This window comes from Musa acuminata, chromosome BXJ3-4, assembly GCF_036884655.1.
Source record: "Musa acuminata AAA Group cultivar baxijiao chromosome BXJ3-4, Cavendish_Baxijiao_AAA, whole genome shotgun sequence".
Classification (NCBI taxonomy): domain Eukaryota; kingdom Viridiplantae; phylum Streptophyta; class Magnoliopsida; order Zingiberales; family Musaceae; genus Musa; species Musa acuminata.
This window is the reverse complement of record NC_088352.1, coordinates 43,413,364-43,433,507: the sequence shown is the minus strand read 5'-3', so window position 1 is coordinate 43,433,507 and position 20,144 is coordinate 43,413,364. Positions and strand designations below refer to the sequence as shown.

The 20,144-nt window shown below is 40.3% G+C and overlaps 2 protein-coding genes across 3 annotated transcripts; one reads left to right on the top strand and one right to left on the bottom strand.

Moving 5' to 3' along the window:
* Nucleotides 1-581: 581 nt before the first annotated feature.
* On the top strand, nucleotides 582-8,010 carry LOC135635230 (protein SUPPRESSOR OF K(+) TRANSPORT GROWTH DEFECT 1-like). 2 transcript variants are annotated; one of them, XM_065146180.1, is made up of 8 exons: nucleotides 582-1,312; nucleotides 2,859-2,964; nucleotides 4,343-4,541; nucleotides 5,828-5,896; nucleotides 5,984-6,058; nucleotides 7,216-7,314; nucleotides 7,417-7,572; nucleotides 7,659-8,010. In XM_065146180.1, exons 1-8 carry the CDS (start codon nucleotides 844-846, stop codon nucleotides 7,782-7,784), a joined length of 1,299 nt encoding a protein of 432 aa, XP_065002252.1. In that variant the 5' UTR covers nucleotides 582-843; the 3' UTR covers nucleotides 7,785-8,010. The 2 variants fall into 2 exon arrangements, with proteins under 2 accessions (XP_065002252.1, XP_065002253.1); XM_065146181.1 differs by lacking the exon at nucleotides 7,216-7,314 and having other exon boundaries at nucleotides 583-1,312.
* A 1,802-nt stretch (nucleotides 8,011-9,812) lies between these two features.
* On the bottom strand, nucleotides 9,813-11,799 carry LOC135635881 (protein FAF-like, chloroplastic). The gene is made up of 2 exons (XM_065147303.1): nucleotides 11,532-11,799; nucleotides 9,813-11,450 (listed from the first exon to the last, which is right to left on the bottom strand). Exon 2 carries the CDS (start codon nucleotides 11,448-11,450, stop codon nucleotides 10,104-10,106), a length of 1,347 nt encoding a protein of 448 aa, XP_065003375.1. The 5' UTR covers nucleotides 11,532-11,799; the 3' UTR covers nucleotides 9,813-10,103.
* Between the last annotated feature and the right edge of the window lie 8,345 nt (nucleotides 11,800-20,144).

Genomic DNA, 20,144 nt, shown 5'->3' with positions numbered 1-20,144 from the left:
AATTGTCACTATGAAACATCCAAATTTAATGGGCACAAATTTAGGTGTCGGATTCTATTAATTATATCTAGATTTTTTTGGTTATATAAAATAATAAAAATAAAAATAAAATTAGCTCACATCTAATATGAGTTTAATCGAGATTCGACATGTATATGAAATAAACTTCATGCAATATAAATCAAACACTAAAAGTTTTTGTTCTGAAGAAGAAATTATCATTGTTGAACCTTTTTAATTTATATTAATTTATAGGGACGATTTATATGTTTTCGTCCCAATCTCCTATGCTGACTTGGCAATGCGCCGTCGCTACTGTCGGACGCGCTTCCGTGGCGAGTTCTGTATGTGGACCATGACCCAAGCAATATCCACCCACGGCCAAAGTCCACGTGGCCGGCTCAGCTGTCTCAACGATTGTCGCTGAATTTTTAGTGGTCATCTCAGTGGGCCCAACGGTAGGCTCATGAATTAGGCTATCTGGTAACCAACGACAGGCGCCCTGTCCTGTTCGGTGGCCCGGTTGTGACACAGGAGCCAAATCACAACCTCGAGTCCGAATCGACAACCAAACACGCTTCTAATGCCACCGCCGCTCCTCCTCCTCTTCCCCCTCCACCTCCTCTTCACCTCCCCTGCATCTATCCTCCGATGCCAGTGTTGACCGGCCCTAATCGATCTCCACACCATATATTTCTTCGTTTCTGCTCGCCTCCCGATTCGATTAGGTTAGGTCCCTTTTTGTTCTGGTCATCGGGGATACGGAGCTGGTTTCTAGGGTTCTTGGATCCTTGTTTCTCTTAGTTATTACTCGATCGATCGGGGAGGAATTTTGCGTGTGCGATGTATAGCAATTTCAAGGAGCAGGCGATCGAGTACGTGCGGCAGGCGGTGCAGGAGGACAATGCCGGGAACTACGTCAAGGCCTTCCCCCTCTACATGAATGCCCTCGAGTATTTCCGCACTCATCTCAAGTACGAGAAGAACCCCAAGATCAAAGAGGCCATCACCCAGAAATTTACCGAGTACCTCCGCCGTGCCGAGGAGATCCGGGCCGTACTCGACGAGGGCGGCTCCGGCCCCGCCGCTAACGGGGACGCAGCCGTTGCCACCAGGCCTAAGACCAAGCCTAAGGATGACAGCGGCGGCGATGGAGGGGAGGACCAGGCCAAGCTCCGTGCTGGCCTCAATTCCGCCATCATCAGGGAAAAGCCCAACGTGAAATGGAATGATGTTGCTGGGCTCGAGAGCGCCAAGCAGGCCTTGCAGGAGGCTGTCATCTTGCCTGTCAAGTTCCCTCAGTTCTTCACTGGTTTGTGCTTTCTCGTTCTCACTCGATTACATAATAAAGTTCGCACTTTTGTTGATTGATTTTTCACTTTCTGACGTTGAGATTATAATACATGACATTTTGATGCAACAAAGATTAATTATTAGGTACTCGTTACTCAACATGTTCCAAACAATTCACGTATGCTTTCGATGTGTGAATCATGCAAAGTTTGAGTGATTTATACAATCTTCACAAATAATGGTTTAGCTCATGATTGAGACGCATGTGCATACAGTTCATGATTAGTTGTAATCCAGATATGATTTAGAAGCTTCATCATTTATGATTGAGAGGCATATCTGTGTCATTGGTTCTTATCGTCACAGTTTTCTGAACTGTATCAGTTTTATGACTGATTTTCTTGGAATTATAATTCCTTGTTTGCCATCTTTTCTGTTGTCCTGCCAACGAGTGTGAGTATTATCTAACCGAGGGATGTGAGCACATGTTTATTGCAACATCATTTATTTCTAGTTAAACATTAATCCAGTGGGAATTTGTTTTGCTTAACAGAATGGAACCATATTGTTGACTGAAATATCTTTCACAGAATGTGATACCTGCTAAAAGCTCACTCCAGCTGCTAGAACACAAATGTGCTTGATTTAGTTGGCTTTGTGATTCTGAAAGTCTCTTGTGAGATATGTCTACATATAAATATGCATATTTTACTATACCTACACTCAAAGTGAAAATGCTAGATTAGATAAATCTATGTGTATTTCGGTAGAGTCCTTTCCTTCTGATTTATCTGAAATCTTGTATGCAGACCTCTCCAGGTCTTTTTGTAGGGCATTGATGTCGTAATAAATTTTATTTTCAAAAAATAAAAAAGCATTATGAGCTTTTAAACATAGCTTCGTGATTGATATCCTAAAAGTCACTAATGCCATCTTTCAAACTCTTTTCTTTTGTAATGAATCAGATATCATGACCTGTTAAGTAAACCAATTGTAAAATTGTATTTGTTATAAAAGTTTGGTGGATAGAAATATCTACTTCTTTGATTTCTGATTAACTCTTTCTATGAAAGAAGGTGTGTGTGAGAAACTGCTTTTTTTTACCTAATATGGAAGAGCACTGCACTGGACATATTTAAGCTTTTTGGTGCCTAGGTTGTTGAGTTGTATGTTCCTAGGATGTCTTCTTGCATACCTGGAGTAATGTTTCTTGGATGACTTTTGCAATAAAGTTTTCACAATGAATTTCTTTTGATTTAACTACGTTGATTTAGTAATTTTCTTTTCTTCTCTATATTAGGATTGTGCAGGAATTCTATTCATGGTTACTGGATTTTGATCTGAACAAGAATTTAGACTATGCTTATTCATAAACATCAGATTGACATGTCAGAGAACTATTTTAATGTTCCTTCCATAAGCAAAGGTCAAAAGCACAATGCTTCACCTGAGAATTTAAATGCTCTTTCTCGTTTCATGTTCTGCTGAGCTACTTGCATTTTCACTGTAAGTGAAGTACATAGAACTAATCAATTAGGTGTGTTGTTCTTTTTGCAAAACCTTAGGCAAACGAAGGCCATGGAGGGCATTTCTTTTGTATGGTCCACCTGGAACTGGAAAGTCATACTTGGCAAAAGCTGTTGCGACAGAGGCAGATTCAACATTTTTTAGGTAACATGCCTATCAGATTACTTCCTATACTATCGTCTTTTGAGGGGAAGAAAATATTTAAGTCCTAAGGATCTATATAATAGTATGAATTTTTCTGTGACATTTGCCAGTCCTTTCTCTTTTACTCCAATGAAAACCTGATGTTTACCCGCTTAGTTGTCCATTACATGGAGTCAATTCCTTGGACGTTTAAGTTATCTGAAAGCCTTCTTTCACCATGGGTTACCAGCTTTACAAAACAAAGGTTGAGGCACTCTTGTTGCTGAGTAGATAATTGCTCCAAGAATTTTGTCTCGCATGATTTGTTTTTCTTTTTTTAAACATTTGATTTTATGATATCATATGTTGCTATTCTTTACAAAGTTCTTTTCTGCATAATGCCTTCCTCGAATTTCTCCATCTAGCATCTCTTGTATCTAATTATGTATGTATATGTACCTCTCATAGATCTCGGATATCATCCTTGATTTTGTTATGCAATATCTTGAAAAGGAAAGGCATTCATCTGTTACTCATAACAGATCATAGGGTTAAGGGAAGTTTCAACAGGAGTAGCACCATGGAATATGACTTTTTCTTAAGGGGCTCTATAGCACAGCTTGTGAAATAAGGCAAGTTCAGTTTGCTTGATTTGAGTGTTAGGGTAAGTACATACCGGATACTTGTGAGATTTTTTTTTCTATTCCTTATTAAATCCTGAAGCCTCTGGTCGATGTTCTGGATAAAAAAAGTTTTATATTACAAGAGCTTTCTATTATTGTTTAAGTTCTTTTAACTTTCAAATTTTAGGAGATAGCAGCACAAATTAAGATGTTGTCTTCTAGATTTCTCAATCAGTACAAATTTAGAAGTTGTATAAGATTTTTTAGCTTGCTTATAAGTTGTAGAATATGAAATTTGTCTTGCAAAGATAATAACTTCTGCCTATAAGTTGATCCCTTTGTGAACTGAGTGATCAAGGTTTGAGTCACGAAGATAGCCTATATACTTTTTAGGGGTAAGGCTGCATATGTTTACCCTCCCTCATCTCTGGTTTGGTTGAGGAGCCTTATGCATTCGGCTGGCTTTTAAGCAGTCGGTCCTGGTGTTATTGGCAAAGTCTCTTCCTTGCTATTTAAATGACCATAGTTGTCGAAACTTCTTCCCCGCGTGCAATGGGAAGGCTGTGTTCATTAATTCCTCCTCTGCGGAGTCTGCAGTGACTGTAGCCTCAGACATTAGAACTTTTTAAAAAAAAAATTATCATGGTGTACTTAAAAGTCATGTGTTCCATGGTACAGACAAACTTGATATCTTATATGCTTATCCAAGAATAGCTAGACGCACAATAATGTAATGCAGAAAATTGATGAAATTTACATGTTCTTAAATGTTGCAGTATATCTTCATCAGACCTGGTCTCAAAGTGGATGGGTGAAAGTGAAAAGTTGGTTGCAAACCTTTTCCAAATGGCTCGTGAAAATGCCCCTTCAATAATTTTTATTGATGAAATAGATTCCCTATGTGGTCAGCGTGGAGAAGGTAATGAAAGTGAGGCTTCACGAAGAATAAAGACAGAACTTCTTGTGCAGATGCAGGTATGTCTGCCCATTTTCTTAGCTGATTTGCTTCTCTGCTACTATCATATACTTCCATTGTGCTTTAAGAAATCCAAGCTGGTTAGCTTCTCAATCTCCTTTTCATTAAACATATTTTTCTATTTGTGTTTTGTTGAACATTAGATTGATGATGGCTTATTGTTGGCTTTGGCCTAAAATGCTCATAGACTTTCCATTTATGTTCATATTTGTGATTATACAATAGCCATAGGGATAAACACCAACTTTGTGCCCATATTCAATATCTCCATTGAAGTTTGATCTATGCTGATTACTAATATAGTTTCTTTTAGCATGCACAGTTTTCATTGTGACTGTACTTTCACTAAGCTAAATGTTTATTCATGTGGAGTTACTTTGTTACTTAGTTGTCTGGGATTTTGGATATTTTCATCAGCATCTTTGGCTATTTTCATCAGCATCAAAATGAAAGGTTGTGCTATTATATTTGCTCATATGCTCATTGTCCTAAAATGTATCTGTACAGCCACATATGTGTGTGCAGTCACATGGCTGTGTAGCATCTTTAGGCAACAACTTCATCACCGAATATTCTTTTCTAGCAAAAAGATGCTCACAAACAAGGCTATGCATGCACCAAAATGAAAAATGGAATTGCTATTGAACCCAAGCATAAGAAACCCTTCAGCATCTACCTTATATCCAGTCAGCGAAAGCAATCATGGTTTGAAGCAAATTCATTACGTCAGAGTTATAAAACTCCACTGTCTTCTTTTAGATAACTAATGAATTGCAACATTAGTAGGTCAAGAAATGGACTCTCTAGTCCTATCTATGGAGGATTAATATGTGAATTTCATTGAGAAATAGAATTTGTGACTGCAGGCATGTGCATGTGACTGGACATCATTTCAACATCACTGGTTATTTCCTAAAAGACCTCATCTGTATTGTAGAACTTTTCCATGGCTAAGTATGGAGCTGTTTTATTACACTAACAGTTGGTTTGGCATTTGTATATTTAGAAAATTCATGTCATTTTTGAGATATTCAACCACTGTTGTGGTTCATCATGCTATCATAAACTTTTGGTTATTACTTCATTTAACTTGGAAAATTTGACTTATTATCTTCTGAATTCTACATGAATGATTAGGTTGTTTGTCTATCATTCAATTATTATTTCTAGCATGGCCTTTTCACTTATGTTGCTGGTCCTTTGCATATTAGAAGTTAGAACAGAGGCATACCGTATTTCTTGTCATTATTTATGAAATGCATGTGATTTTCTTTTGCCACTTCAGGGTGTGGGAAACAATGATGAGAAAGTTCTTGTTCTTGCTGCGACAAACACTCCTTATGCCCTTGATCAGGTTGTTGGCTTAGATTGTGATAATGTCTTGTTGTTTCTTGGGTTGTTCCTTGTGTAACTTATTGGTGCTTGTAACTGCTAAGCACAGGCTATTCGTCGACGTTTTGACAAGCGGATCTATATTCCTCTACCTGACCTAAAAGCCAGGCAACATATGTTCAAGGTATTGTGAATAGATACTAACTAATAATCTGGTACTACCTACTTAGCAGTTTGTTACAGTTCTATATCTATGGTTTAAATAGGCGCCAAGGTGCTCAGGTGAGGCGAGGTGAGGCGCGAGCGCCTCAAAGCTAGTTCACGCTGCACGCTTCAATGAAGCGTTGCTTGGTTTCTCGCCTGAACCCAGGCATCCGGCGCCTTGGGCGAGTGCCTGGTTGAAGCAAAGCAATCGAACCAGACTGGTTATGTTGAACACTAGCTTAGTTGGTTCGATTGAACAAACTAAGCTAAATAGCTTTACTAAAGCTGTGCATGTAAACCCTCACCCCCTTGCTCAACCTCGACCCACAAACCCTACATCGTGCACAGCCACTGCCTTTGCTGTTGACACTTCCTCCGCCGCTAACGAATGGGTCCGAAGGTCTATGTTTAGTGTGTAGTTCCCTCCACCATCGTTGCTTTCGTGTGCAGCTCCTTCCATCATTGAGGGGGACCACAGCTTCCTCTGCCACCGATGGACACATCTGGAGCTTCCTCCGCCCACGACGTCATCGTCTGCAGCTTTCGCTGTCGTCTGAAGCTTTCTCTGTCGTTACTGTTGTCGTTTGCAGCGTCCTCTGTCATTCCTGTTGTCGTCCAAAGCTTGCTCCATTGCTACCGCCACCATCCATAGCTTCCTCCGTCGCTGCTACCGTCTTTCGAAAGTTCCTCCGTCACCATCACTCTTTCCTTCCCCATTTTCCACCATCAATGATTATTTTCTCGTTTCTAACTACTGTTAACGGTGAATTAAATACTATTAATAGTATATTGTTAATTACTATCACCATATAATAGTCCCTATTTAGATTTTAGCACTGCTAATCTCTATTTATTTGAGTCTTTTGATATTTTTGTTATTAGAAGATGGATAATGTGACTTGGTACCTAAGATCTTTTCAATTTATGTCGTATTTTTATTTATATAATCATATTTATTAATTATATTATATGTTTGTTATATTTTAATATTTTAGAGCGTCTCGTTTTGCTCTGGCAGACGCCTTACACCTCGGGCATTTTGGGACCTTGGCGCCTAATATTTTTTAAAATATTATTTTATATCTCATTCTCTAGCTTGAATATATTATTACAATTTATACTCATTGGAATATGTAGGTACATCTGGGTGACACCCCTCATAACTTGACTGAAAAAGATTTTGAGTACTTGGCTCGTAGGACAGAAGGGTTTTCTGGTTCTGATATTTCAGTTTGTGTAAGTGGTATCTAATGGTTTCAGATTCCCCTGGAGATTTAATTTCTTCCTCTCTGAATGCTAATAATCAATGCTAAGTGTATCTTCTGCCTGTGTAAACAGGTGAAGGATGTGCTTTTTGAACCAGTACGAAAAGCTCAAGATGCTATGTTTTTCTGCAAGACTAGCGATGGCATGTGGATGCCCTGTGGACCTAAACAACCAGGAGCTGTTCAAACCACGTTGCAGGAGCTTGCTGCGAAAGGTCTTGGCGCTAAGGTGCATGCGAAATCAGTATTTTTCTTATTTGGTCATTAGGCCATAGCTTAACTTAGCATTTCATGTTTCTTTGGGTGCTTAAACAGATCCTCCCACCACCCATCACAAGGAACGATTTCGAAAAAGTTTTGGCCAGGCAGAGGCCCACAGTCAGCAAAGCCGACCTCGAAGTGCACGAGAGATTCACAAAGGAGTTTGGGGAAGAGGGCTAATTGATGTTTGTTGGCTTAGTCTCTCATTGATGTACATTGTAATCCTTGATCTGTATCAGGAGATTGTTCAGGGGCATGAGCCCTGTATAAGTTGGAGCATCGAGGCCGATCTCGAGTATTTACGCATCCGCTAGTTTAAACTACGTATTTGTCCATCTGATCACTCCCAATGTACTAAGATGGAAGTGTATATACATAATGAATGACACAAACAAGTTCCGATCTATATCACCTTGGCTTAATTTTTTCTGCATCTATCTTTCCATGATTGGGTTAATACTGCTTGCAGTCGCTGAATCATGGCTGTGATCAGGCTCTGGTGCAGTTATAATCATTATTTTCTTGCTATTTAGTTTCTAAAATGACCCCTGGAATCCAGGAATGCTCAATGTGATTCATAGTTCCCCCTTTACGTAATATGTCAACATGCTTTTGCTCATCTTGTGATCATGGCCTTGGCTGTCGCACTTCCAGTGACCTATTCCAGACACAGCACAGCTGCAAGATCCTGAACCATCATGTCTCCCATTGGCACAAGCAAACAAGAGAACCAAAGCGTGGGAGACGTACGGAGATGAACCAGATTCCCCCATGTCCACTGGTGCTGCTTGCTTCCCTCCTACCCTTGTGCTGAACTTTCCAAATGTGTGCCAAGCACACAGTTCACAACTAGGGCAGAAGTGGGAGAGGGCACACAGAAGCTTGTTACCGGGGTATCAGTAAATGTTAAGTTGGCTTTGCCAAGGGATGGTGGTGGCTGGAGAGGGCCAAAAAGCATCTCGGGTTCCTTCTTTTCTTTTGCCTTTATCTCTGTCTTTGCTCTACTTCACATCGTCAATTGGATTCTATACTGATGCATCATCCCTGCCATTACTAGTAGGTCAACATCCAACCCCATAATACTATTATTCCTCATGTCACCAGACAACGTGATTGCTATTTTGCACTGCTTTTTCTCCCTCAAACACTACTGAATCATTTCACTTCGCTTGACAATATGTCATGGCTATTCTTTAGCCTTTTCTTTTCATCATAGTATGCGGTTGATGTCACTGTTGCGTTGCTAAAGTACTTTTGAGAGAAGGAACATTTGACTCATAGAAGAACAAAACTTTGAGATGTAAAAAATAATTGAACGGACACTAAAAAGAAAAAGGAAGCATGAAAGGCCTACACAAAGACTTATGCTTTCAGTGTTCAAGTCACAAGCTTGATATCAAATCATTAGTATTACAACAAAGTCATCCTGTTGATTCTACTACATCTTCCTTACGTCATGACTTGTGGATATGAGTTGAACATCCAACATTATTTTTTCCACATTGCAAGATGCTTCAGCCTTGAGTTCTCGAGCTCTCTTTGACCATTGGTTTAAGCTCATGTAATAAGTAATGGATTCTATGGAGTCAGACCATTGATTAGAGTCGAATTGCTGAAACTATTATTCAGATAGAGCCTACTTTTTTGCTTAGCCATACCTAAAAGCTTCATTAGTTTAATCCTACGTATCATTGGACACCCGATATTGGCCTTCACAATACAAGCATACGTAATAGATTCCACAAAGTCATGGCAAAGACCTGAAAGAACATCTGCGTCTGTCATGACATCTGTATATTAATGCAGTAGTGCCTCCTTTGTCTTGCTCAGAAAGTGCCTTGATGCTCTGTTGGCCTTATTGGTCATGCTATGAAACATTGCTCGAGGAACCATTGTTTTCATTATGCTGTCGAAGTAGATGAATTCCCAGGCAATGGATGTGATGCAGCCATGACTGCACGGCCAGGATGGTGCATATGGATAAGATCGAGTTGGGCAGTAGCGGCGTACGGAAGAAGATCGACTTCTTTCGTCTGGTTTCATGGTTTGGATCAGAAACAGTGTGCTCTTCTTCCCTTCAAACCACATTGCTTTCGATTCCATTTCAGCCCGATTATTATTATTATTATATTGGAGCAGACGCACGAGGGAAAGATGTGATACGAGAAGCACATCCATCTCATTCTGGAGCCAATCAGAAACAACATGGAACAGAACATGTCTAATCACATTGATACCAAATCGTCCATTGTCGTGTCGTCAACTTGCCACCACTGAGCCAAAAAAAACAGAGACATCGATGTCAAAAAGCAGCAGACAGACCTGCTGATGCAAAGGAACCCCAACAGTGAGGCTTTTGACACGCTCTGCCTTATTGCCCTGACGACCTTACTATGTTAATGACCACAATATCAACTTAAATAGGTAGGTAGATAGATAGATGGATGAATAGGCAGATGACATGAGGTAACGTAGGATGGATTCATGGAGGGCTGTGACTCAGGAAGAGGAAGTGACGATGCAGCAGGGCTCCCAGATGAACAATGGCCTGCGCAGCTGGCTGCACCTGCTCATGCTGTGCAGCAGCTCCTCCCGGTTCCACCGCCTCGAGATGAACAGCAGCTTGTTGTCCGGAGGCAGGTGGCTGTGTGGTGCTCCGTCGAAGCTGTGTTCATCTTGATCTCCGCTGAGGACAGAGGCTAGCACCACTGCAGCCGCTGCTGTGGCGGTTGTTGGCGGGGGCCGTCGCATGACTGAAGCTGCTGTCGGAGCTTGATCTTGGTCGTTGAGTCTGGTTTTGGTGGTTTCGGATTCCGGCGGAAGGTCGACCCTGGCGTTGCTGCTCGGTCGATTGCAGCCGACGAACTTGTTGATGACAAGGGAAGAGCGGAGGACCTTCATGGCGCCGCCGCTCGGTTGCTGGGGTTGTGTGCTCACTGTGACCTCGATGACGGTGCCCCTGTCGACTACTTCCACTTCCTCTTCTTCCTCCTCTTCGTCTTCCCCTTCCTCGTAGCAGTTCTCTTCCCCTTCATCTTCCTCTTCTAACCGTGCGATCTCTGCTACTTCATTTTCTTTGGTTTCATTCAATTCTTCGTCAACAGTTCGATTTTGTTCTTGTGGGTGTCCTGGTTCTGTGCTGTCGGAGGAGGGGTCGTGGAAGGTGGCGTCGATGAAGGACAGGAGGAGGCGGCCACCCTCGCGCTGCGCGTGGAGGTAGTTCTTGGAGGGTACACTGACAGCCTCGACGAGAAGTCGGCCTTCCCGGCGACGGGGCCTCATGTGCAGGCAAGGCCCGCCGTCGCGGCGGCAGATGGACGGCAATGGCGGAGGGAACAGCCTCGGGACTGATCTCCTGCCAACGGAGCCGTGGTAGTTCACTGACGTCAGCTCCTTCCCTTTGCGTTGCGGCACTTCGCGCTCCTCTGCTTCTCTGTTTCGCCACACTCGTCGTTCCTCAATGATCACGAGCTTGTCGTGCACGTCATGGTTTTCTTCTTCTCTCTCCGTCACAACCATCGGCAAGTAATCGACATCAAGCTCGTCGAGGAACGAGGAGAAGTCGTCGGAGCCGGTCTCCGACCCCAGGCTCTCCGTGCATGTCTGGAGGCTCTTCTGGCTCAGCGAGCTCGAAGACCGCCTCACCAGAGGATGAACATAAGGAGCCGGCGGATCGGTGGCAGCCTTCTGCGCCTGGATGGCGCTCCATATGTCGAGTTGCCCGGGCCTCTCCTCATCGTCTTCCACGGCCATCACAGCATCATCTTTACTCTCGTATCGCTCCTCCGCCACCGGCCATTCATACTTCGTCATTTGAAAGGGTGTTTGCAGCACCAAGACCGACATCTTCAGACCACAAAGATGAAGAGGTTTAGCACTACGAAGTGACCGAGAGGATAGACAAGAAGTTTGTAGAGCTGTAATTACCTCAAACAAGGATTGTGAATTGGCTTTGGCTAACGTTATTGAAACTGAGAGAAGAAGGAGATAGAATGACGAGAAGCTGTCCAACTCCTCCGACCACCACGCTCGTCTCAGAAGCAGCGCTGCTGATGAGAAACGAGGGAAGGATAGCTGTGTATTTATGGTAGGAGAAAAAGGCAGGCTGTCCTTCTGTTCCTCACTCTCCCTCCGCAACCTTTTAGCTTTCAGGGCCCTCCATCTCCACTGCTTCCACAGTATCACCCTCTTTTCCTGCTTGAGCTACCTTTTCTTTCTCCATCACTCATTCATTCACTGAGTTACTTCTTATCCCGTATAGAAATCATACATAGAGAGAGAGAGAGAGAGAGAGGGAGGAGTTTTCATGAAGAGTTACAGAGGTCAGACCAACATTTGGCATGCACCTTACTACAGTCATCAAAATTAATCTGCTGCTACAGGAAAAGAGTTAGACATCTGAGAGTGTAGTAATCTCTTTGGAACTTATTTCTCTTACTCTGTTTATTCCCTTGTCTCGTAGAAAAGATTAGTGGAATAGTCTCATAGAATGTTTTTGGACCATTCACCGAGAAAAATTCCAAGAATAAACCCTCCAGCTAATGTTTTAAGATCATTTAAAGTACCTATCGATAGTAGGATGGAAATCCCATTCATTGGAACAATAGATTTACTGATAGTACAATGAGAATTCCAATCCAAGATTTCCAGTACAGTCAGAGCTCATCAGCACTGGCACGCGTAATAGTTTAGAAGTTGAGTGCCATAGTGAAGAATATTAGCATCCAACTCTACTTTCCCCTTAGCTTTTCCCCATCCATATTCCTTCCCCTTTGATGAATTTTAGACATATGATACTGATGAATTATATATATATATATATTTGTTCTCTCATTCATCTAATCTCATATGGTTTGGAAACACGCATCCATATATTGGTATATATAGATCACTCCTTTTTGCCGCACGTATGGCTTAGCTTTGGTCGCCTATTCGAGCCTCAAACATACGCATCACGCAGATGCCATTCTTCACAACGCAAGCACCGCTTTGGAAGCAGCAGTGGGTGCATAAACTCCAAGCGGAATGGCACAAAACCTTTTGTCGAACACTTAGTGACACAGTGCTGCTGCATTGGTGTTCAACGAACCAGGCGGAGCCACGTTGAGGGAGACTATTCCGAGCGCAGAGACGTCGTTCTTCTACGCCCAGTCAGCGGATTCTTGGTCACCGTGGTCCAATCACGGCCCTCCGATGGGTGGAGCTAGGGGAATCCCCATCCCTCGGTTCTCCCGCGGCTTCCTTTCTCCCTCAGCGTGCCACTAGCGCAAGGGGATTCGTTTAGTGGATAGGGGAGTATAATTTGGTGATAAGAAGCTGCGGGTGATGATGATCATGAGACATTCTAACGATGTGGTTGAGGTTTGGACTCGGAAAGGCCTCTCCATTGCTTACCACCTTTCTTCACTTCTCCTTTCCCTCACACTTGGTTAAAGGAAGAGACATGCGACTGTGTGGAGAAAGGGGATGCCTCCTTGCCCCTTTTGGTCAGGTGTTGTGGGCCATTAATGCCCTCTGCAACTTTAATTCCAAGAAAGAACGATGAGGAAGAGAGAGCTTTGGATTCTGAATAAAAGAAATATGTATGGTTGATGATGTCAGTGCAAAGCATGTATGATTAACTCGCTGTATAAAGAATTAAAAGAAATGAACAGTTCTCTTCAAATACAGGAGAATACTAAGGATCAACCTTTCTATATTATGTGAATAGTGAGCTCCAAAAATTAGTATTCAAAATTAATGATAAAAATATTAATTTTTTTCTACATATATTGTAAGTAAAATGGATCTGTGATTAGCAGAACTACATGTTTTTAGTAAGCAGATCTTAAAGACCATCAGAAAGATTCAGGTTCTTCCACCTCTTGTGGGCTTAGTGCACCATTGATCTTAAAGACCTGCTCTATGTTTATGGGAGCTAAAGCAAGTATCAAGTAACTACCACCACTATTAGATTTGTTCTGATTTAAGGGATTAGAGGAGCTGTTACATCACTTTGTGCCTTGCAAGATCATGTCCTTTTGACCTTCCAAGATCATGTCTTTCCATTAGCATTGCTTAATTTGTAAGAAAAGCATGCATCAAATAGTCAATTTCAAGTATTTATTTAGCAGATATAAATATATATATATATGTGTGTGTGTGTGTGATACATGAGTTCAATTTAACCAGACAAAAAGCATCAGCCTTAGTGCACTTGGACTAAAAGCTGCTTAAAATGCAATAATAGATCTATTATATTGGGTCCTGAAAGTTGACCAATCCATTTCTGAAGCTTTGATGAGTTCATCTTCACCACACAGCCCACTGGATATCAACACCAAGCAAGTTTTAAGTGAAAAGGCATCCAACAAGCACTTACACTCCAAACCTTCGCCACCAAGTTATTGTGCCTCTCGGCATTTGCGGGTGAGTGCACTCTCGTGAGAATTGCCTCCGGCATGCAGTCCAGCAAAGTGTCCACCATACATCACGGACAAGGACTTGAGATCCAGGCGGGATCTCCTGTCCTTCCTCCCCCTCACACACCATCCCCATTGTGAAGCCCTTTTGAACCGATGAGAGAGAGAGGGAGCGAGGGGAAAGCCAGAGAGCACTGAGATCGTCCTGTGGAGTAATCATTGTCGAGTGACCCAACACCTGGTCTGAATTCTCGTCCGCCTGACGTAGCCGAGAAAGGATGGCGAGTTGGTTGGGTGTTGTCGGGCACTTGGATTGCATTTGTCGGTGGTACGGATGATGCAAGAGAGAGGACCTATTGACTTCTTGATCTGTTGATGGCCAAGGCTTTGTTCGGTGGTGATGAACTGAGCCAGCTTGGGAATGGTTGGAAGTACATACCAAGTTAGCTAGCAGCAGCAGCAGCTGCAACATCAGTGTTTTCGAGTGCTTAGACTGGGCTTCAAGTTTCTCTCTCTTTAAATGGCTCTGAGAAGATGAATGCATGTTAATGTGATCGAGCATTGGTTTTATGGGAGTCCACCGTGCTCCTCACTGGGCTTTCAACTCTGAACAGTTGTAGGCTCAACCATGACCACAAGAGAGACCAGCAGATTAAAACCATTGATTTCTTGCTTTATATGACAAGTCAAGCTCTCATTTTTTATGCTGAGATGTTGCACTCTGATAGTTTCTTGAGTGCATATAATCTTACATGCATAACAAGAAGAGATTAAATGGTCCAAAAATGTGTTTTGTATTACATAGAGTTCACACCTAACCATAATTTAATTGGTCGAGAGAAGGAGATTGAGTTTGAAACCTTGGAAACATTGCAGTTCTGTAGCTGCAGAATCTGCTTAGTTCACTGCGCAGGGGATACCCATCAGACTCAAGCCCAGTGGTCTTACGAAAATATAGCTATGTCAAGAAGAAGAAGAAGAAGAAGGTGGTGATGATGATGATGATGATGATGATGATGATGATGAATGCATGCTTTGGTTTTATGAGAGAAATTTGTTACTCTAATCAATGTCATACTATACTCACCCTAGTCATATTAAATATTGAATGTAGGATTAAACTTGTGAAGTCATTTTTTTAACTCTATGGTCATCTAAGGCTGAACAATTATATGCATAATGTTAGGTAGTATATTGTCAATAGTGTGTCATTTCCTACGAGTTATATAGCATTGGTTAGGCTGAGCCTCCTGCGTAGCGCTAACTTGTTGGTCAAGTCATGACCTGAGCTGTGAGGCAAAGCATATCATCATATATTTTATATATAATATTAGCAAATATATAATTAGTTAATCGTCACTCATCTCAACACCACATAAGATGCAAAGGAAGATAAAAACTTAGGAAACCCAATACCCTCCTACTCACATGGATATGGATAAGAGTTTAAAAGGTAACTTGGGTCAGTTACCAAGCTATCTCTCTTGTGAAATATTCGTAAGAATATTTTTCAGAAGTCTAAGAGGTAGGTCAATTATGAACTACCTTATATATGAAATATTCATAGAAATATTCTCAGAAGTTCATTAGGTAATTTGGATTAGTTACAAACTACATTTTTGGAAGTGCAAGAGATAATTCGGTTACGAATGCCTCTCTTATCAAATATTCATAGGAATATTCCTGAAAGTCCAAGGGGCAACTCAGGTCAATTACGAATTACCTTCCTTATAGAATTTTTATGGGATATTTCTTCTCCTCATGGTTAGTATAAAAATACATCCTTAACTCCAAATTAAGAGAGAAAGATCTCGGTACTAACTTAAGCATCGGAGGGATTGACTTAGGAAACTTCTCTCGACCTCGATCTTCGTGTAGATAATGAGTCTAGAAAGACTATACTATATTCCGAATGATATGTTATACTAATGAAGATATCGATAATAGTTTTTCCTAATATTTTAGTGCTAGAATGAGGGCTTGATATCATAGGAGCATCCATAGGCTGATCTAGTCCATGAATAATCGAATGAGGCTTTACACTCACGTTACTTTTACTTAAATATAGTAGTAGTTGCTTTTTCCCCATATAGATATATCCATCTCATCGCGAGTACCAATGTAGTTCTAGCGTTCATTCAATTACCCTAGGCCCTCATCTTCGAGAGTTCCGTTGAGCCATCTACTTATTTTTGCTAAGGTATTCTTGAACCTCACCTAGCAAATGCAAGTGTTAGTCGGTATAATAAATATTATTACCTCGCTTCTACCTCGGTCAAACCAATGGGTGATGCCACCGCCTTAGCCACCATCGATAGTTCAGCAATCATCGGCATCAACGTCTGCTAGGGTCCTCCCTCCCGATGAATTAGTAGTATCTTACGGGCATCCAAAACCTATCGAGCCATTGGTTGAGGGAGTGCCTCGCTCCCCGACCGTAGAGTTTAGTAGGCTGCCCCACCATCGCTCTGCTTGAATTCGAGACCCATGATTCAACAAAAAATTCTCTCTAGTTCCAACTACAATAAATAGATCGACACTTGAAAGAGATGCATTATGACTTTCACCAATGTAGGGGTGATGGGCAAATCGAATCCATCTCGAGTCGATCATCGTTTATTTAGGATATTCAGGAAGAGTTGATCTCCATTAACTTCCACCTCATATCAATAGAAACCTTTGACGGCGCCACTAACCTAATAGAGCACGTCGCTACCTTCTAGACTTAAATATTGTTGTATAGTACTTTGGATGCTCAAATATGCTACACCTTTTTCATCACCTTAAAAGGTTCGATGAGAGAGTGTACGCTCTTCTAAAGTCGCTCTCTATTAACTCCTTCACTTAACTAACTAAAGAGTTCAAGCTCCACTTCCTTAGAAATGGATGCCCGAGGCCTACAATAGTGATGCTTCTCAAACTAAGACAAGGTGAGGAAGCGGTATTCTCGAACTTCATCATCCGATTCATCAATGAGATCCGAGGCATGAATAACATTTACCTCTCGCTCGTGATTCAGTCATTTATGATGGGACTAAATCCCCCCTTGCCTTCTTTGGTTGTTGGTAAAAAGAACACCAATGATGATACCTAAAGTACTTTAAAGAGTCAATCAATACATTATCACTAATATAATGATTTCAAGTAAGTATAGGGAATCTCATAAGAGGCAAGAGAGACCATAATTCGCCCCCACCCTAAGGTCTCTATGATTGAGGAGAAATGAACAACCCAACTTGCTCGCCTGAGATCTGAACTAACCCCCTTGAACCTAACTAAAATTGAAGTTTTATTGCAAATAAGAGAAAAAGGCTTGTTGAGAGACCTCCGACTAACGAAGATTCTACTCGAGAAAAAAAATAAATCTAGGTATTATTGTTTCCACTATAATTACAACTATGATACAAATAACTATTATGATCTAAAAGAACATATTAAGGAGCTCATATGGTGAGGTCACCTCATGCTGTCCATTCGTAGACGTCGGGTGCCATCACCCTGACCTGAGAGGCTAGTTAAGAGATAGATCAACATTATTATTAGTAGTCCAGTCACAAGAGGAGATAACACCTCAGGTTGCAAAGCTTATGCCAGAGCAATTAGCTAACTACCACTCGTGACGTCAATGCCACGTATGACCCATAGGAAAATGAAGGCCCAAGAAGCTACACCCTCCTGTGCCCATGTGGATAGGAGTCTAAAAGACAGCTCAAGTCAATTATCGAGCTGCCAAGCTACCTCCCCTGTGAAATATTTGTAGGAATATTTTTGTAAGTCCAAGTGGTAGCTCGGGTCGGTTATGAACTGCCTCCCTTATGAAATATTTATAGGAATATTTTCAAAAGTCCAAGGGACAACTGTTATGAATTACCTCTCTTGTTGGATATTTGAACTAAATATTTTTGGAAATCCAAGGGCAACTTGGGTCGGTAACGAACTACCTTCCTTGTAGAATCTCTATGAGATATTCTTTCTCCTCAAAGTCAATATAAAAATGCACCCTTAGCTCTAGATTAGAAAGGGAAAGACCTCGGTATTGACTTAAGCATCAAAAGTACCAACTTTGAGAAGCTTCTTTTGATCTCAATCTTTATACAAGTAACGAGTCTGAAGAGACCGTGTTCTATTCCGAACGACTAGTCATATATAGATTAGAGTTATATTGTATTGATGAAGACATCAACGATATTTTTTCATATAGATTAGAGTTATATTGTATTGACGAAGACATCAACGATATTTTTTCCTAATAATTATAATATTCGAGATTATGGGATTAGAATCCTCATTAATGCTATTTAGGATGCACTTATATTCTTTGTATCGAGGACCTAATATATATTTAAAATATGAATTGATGTTTGATAAATTTTTATCATATCTAACCTAGATGATAGGTTAGAAATATTCCAATGTTGATACGTAGTATTAGTATTTCAATATTTGTAAGATATTAGTATAATTTTTAAATTTTAAAAAATTTATCTAAAATTATAATATTATCAAAATGATTTAATGAGAAATCAAAATGATTTATACTTTCTATAATATTAAATTTTATTTAGTTTTAAAAATATTTTATATTTATTTATATGATTATATTTTTTATTTATTCTATATTTGGACTATACAAAATTTTTTATAAGATTACACGCATTTAATTATTAATTTCATTTATTTACTTATTAATTTAAATAAAAAATATGTATTCACTTTGAATATATATTAAAAATATTAGATGGATAAATTTATCATAAAATAATTAATAGACTTTTGAAATACAATCTTATCAAACAATACTTATGTATATTTAAAATATAATTTTCAACTATTGTTTATCAAACAAACCATGAAGTATTCTATAATTATACATTCACTCAAATTTTTTTCTCTAACTATATATTTAAAATATAAATATATTTTCAAATGCAACCTTAACGTCCACCATTATAGATTTAGATTGAAATGGAGGGAGATCCAAACACAAGGTTTTCATCGCCATGTACATAAGTGGACCACACCAACTCTTAGCCCATAGTGGGTCTCTCTCTCTCTCTCTCTTGACATACTTAGTTGTTATTGGTGGTATGTTACTTTAATTGTTCTTCTCGTGCAAGAATCCTTCTGCTTTAGGGAGAGATGAAGCGAATACTTCTCACGTGAAGACAATTAATGGGCTAACCTCACCATTGACACGTCCCTGTCACAATCCAAGTCAAACCCTATCATCAATTAGTTGACCGAACCGAGAGAGTCGGTGCGACCGATCTTGTGATGCGATTTGGTCGAAGTGGAGTTAGTGAGCTTTAATTTTGACTTCAGATACTCGTTATGGAATAAACGTGAATCATACGATGTTATTGGTAAGTCTAGTCATCACCATGAATAAACATGCAAAAAAACAACAGCCAACTCAAAACTATATTCGTCATGTAAAATTAAATCACATATTTCGATGAATCTTATATGATCTCAGATGATATTTATATATCGGTGGTGACGAGGATATAATCATTTAATATATCATAATTGAAACTAAATTAATAGTTTCAAAATCATTCTATTTGACTTATACTCTAATCTCAAATAAGAATTACTCCGAGTCTATTCGATTTTAATTTTAATTTTATAAAATTGAAATCGATGATTTCAGAATCATAATGACTCTTGCTTAGATAAGTTAAACACGACGAAAATTAGACTCCACTAACATGACTTATACTCTCCGAATGTGATCCCGAACCTATAGATAAATTACGTAGCTCGTCAAGAAATTAATTATTTCTCTTTGATTGCTTGTCGTTATAACTAACTAAATGAAAATGGTGTGATTCATATTGGAATAAAAAAAAAGAATGTCTTTTTGTAGGGATCATCGAGCTTTTAGCTCTTCAGTCAAATGTCACCTAATTTTGGCGATGGAGAGAGACTAGAAACCCCCAAAGCCCCCCAAAACCTTCCTTGAACCAACCGAACGGATCTTAGTCTTTGCCTCATTTGACGATGCTATCTGAACATGTCACATTGACGATTCAGTCTGCCAAGTAACGGATGGATTTATCATGCGGAAGCACTAAAGAGTCAGTCAATAAGCTCATGTGAATCATCATCTCACACAGCTTATCATTTTCTTCCCCAT

Excerpts from the sequence above, each read along its gene's own strand:
- LOC135635230 (XM_065146180.1), top strand. The coding sequence starts at position 844 with ATGTATAGCAATTTCAAGGAGCAGGCGATCGAGTACGTGCGGCAGGCG. Across the intron at positions 1,313-2,858 it reads GTTCCCTCAGTTCTTCACTG|GCAAACGAAGGCCATGGAGG; the intron begins GTTTGTGCTTTC and ends GCAAAACCTTAG. Across the intron at positions 7,315-7,416 it reads GTTCTGATATTTCAGTTTGT|GTGAAGGATGTGCTTTTTGA; the intron begins GTAAGTGGTATC and ends CTGTGTAAACAG.
- LOC135635881 (XM_065147303.1), bottom strand. The coding sequence starts at position 11,450 with ATGTCGGTCTTGGTGCTGCAAACACCCTTTCAAATGACGAAGTATGAA.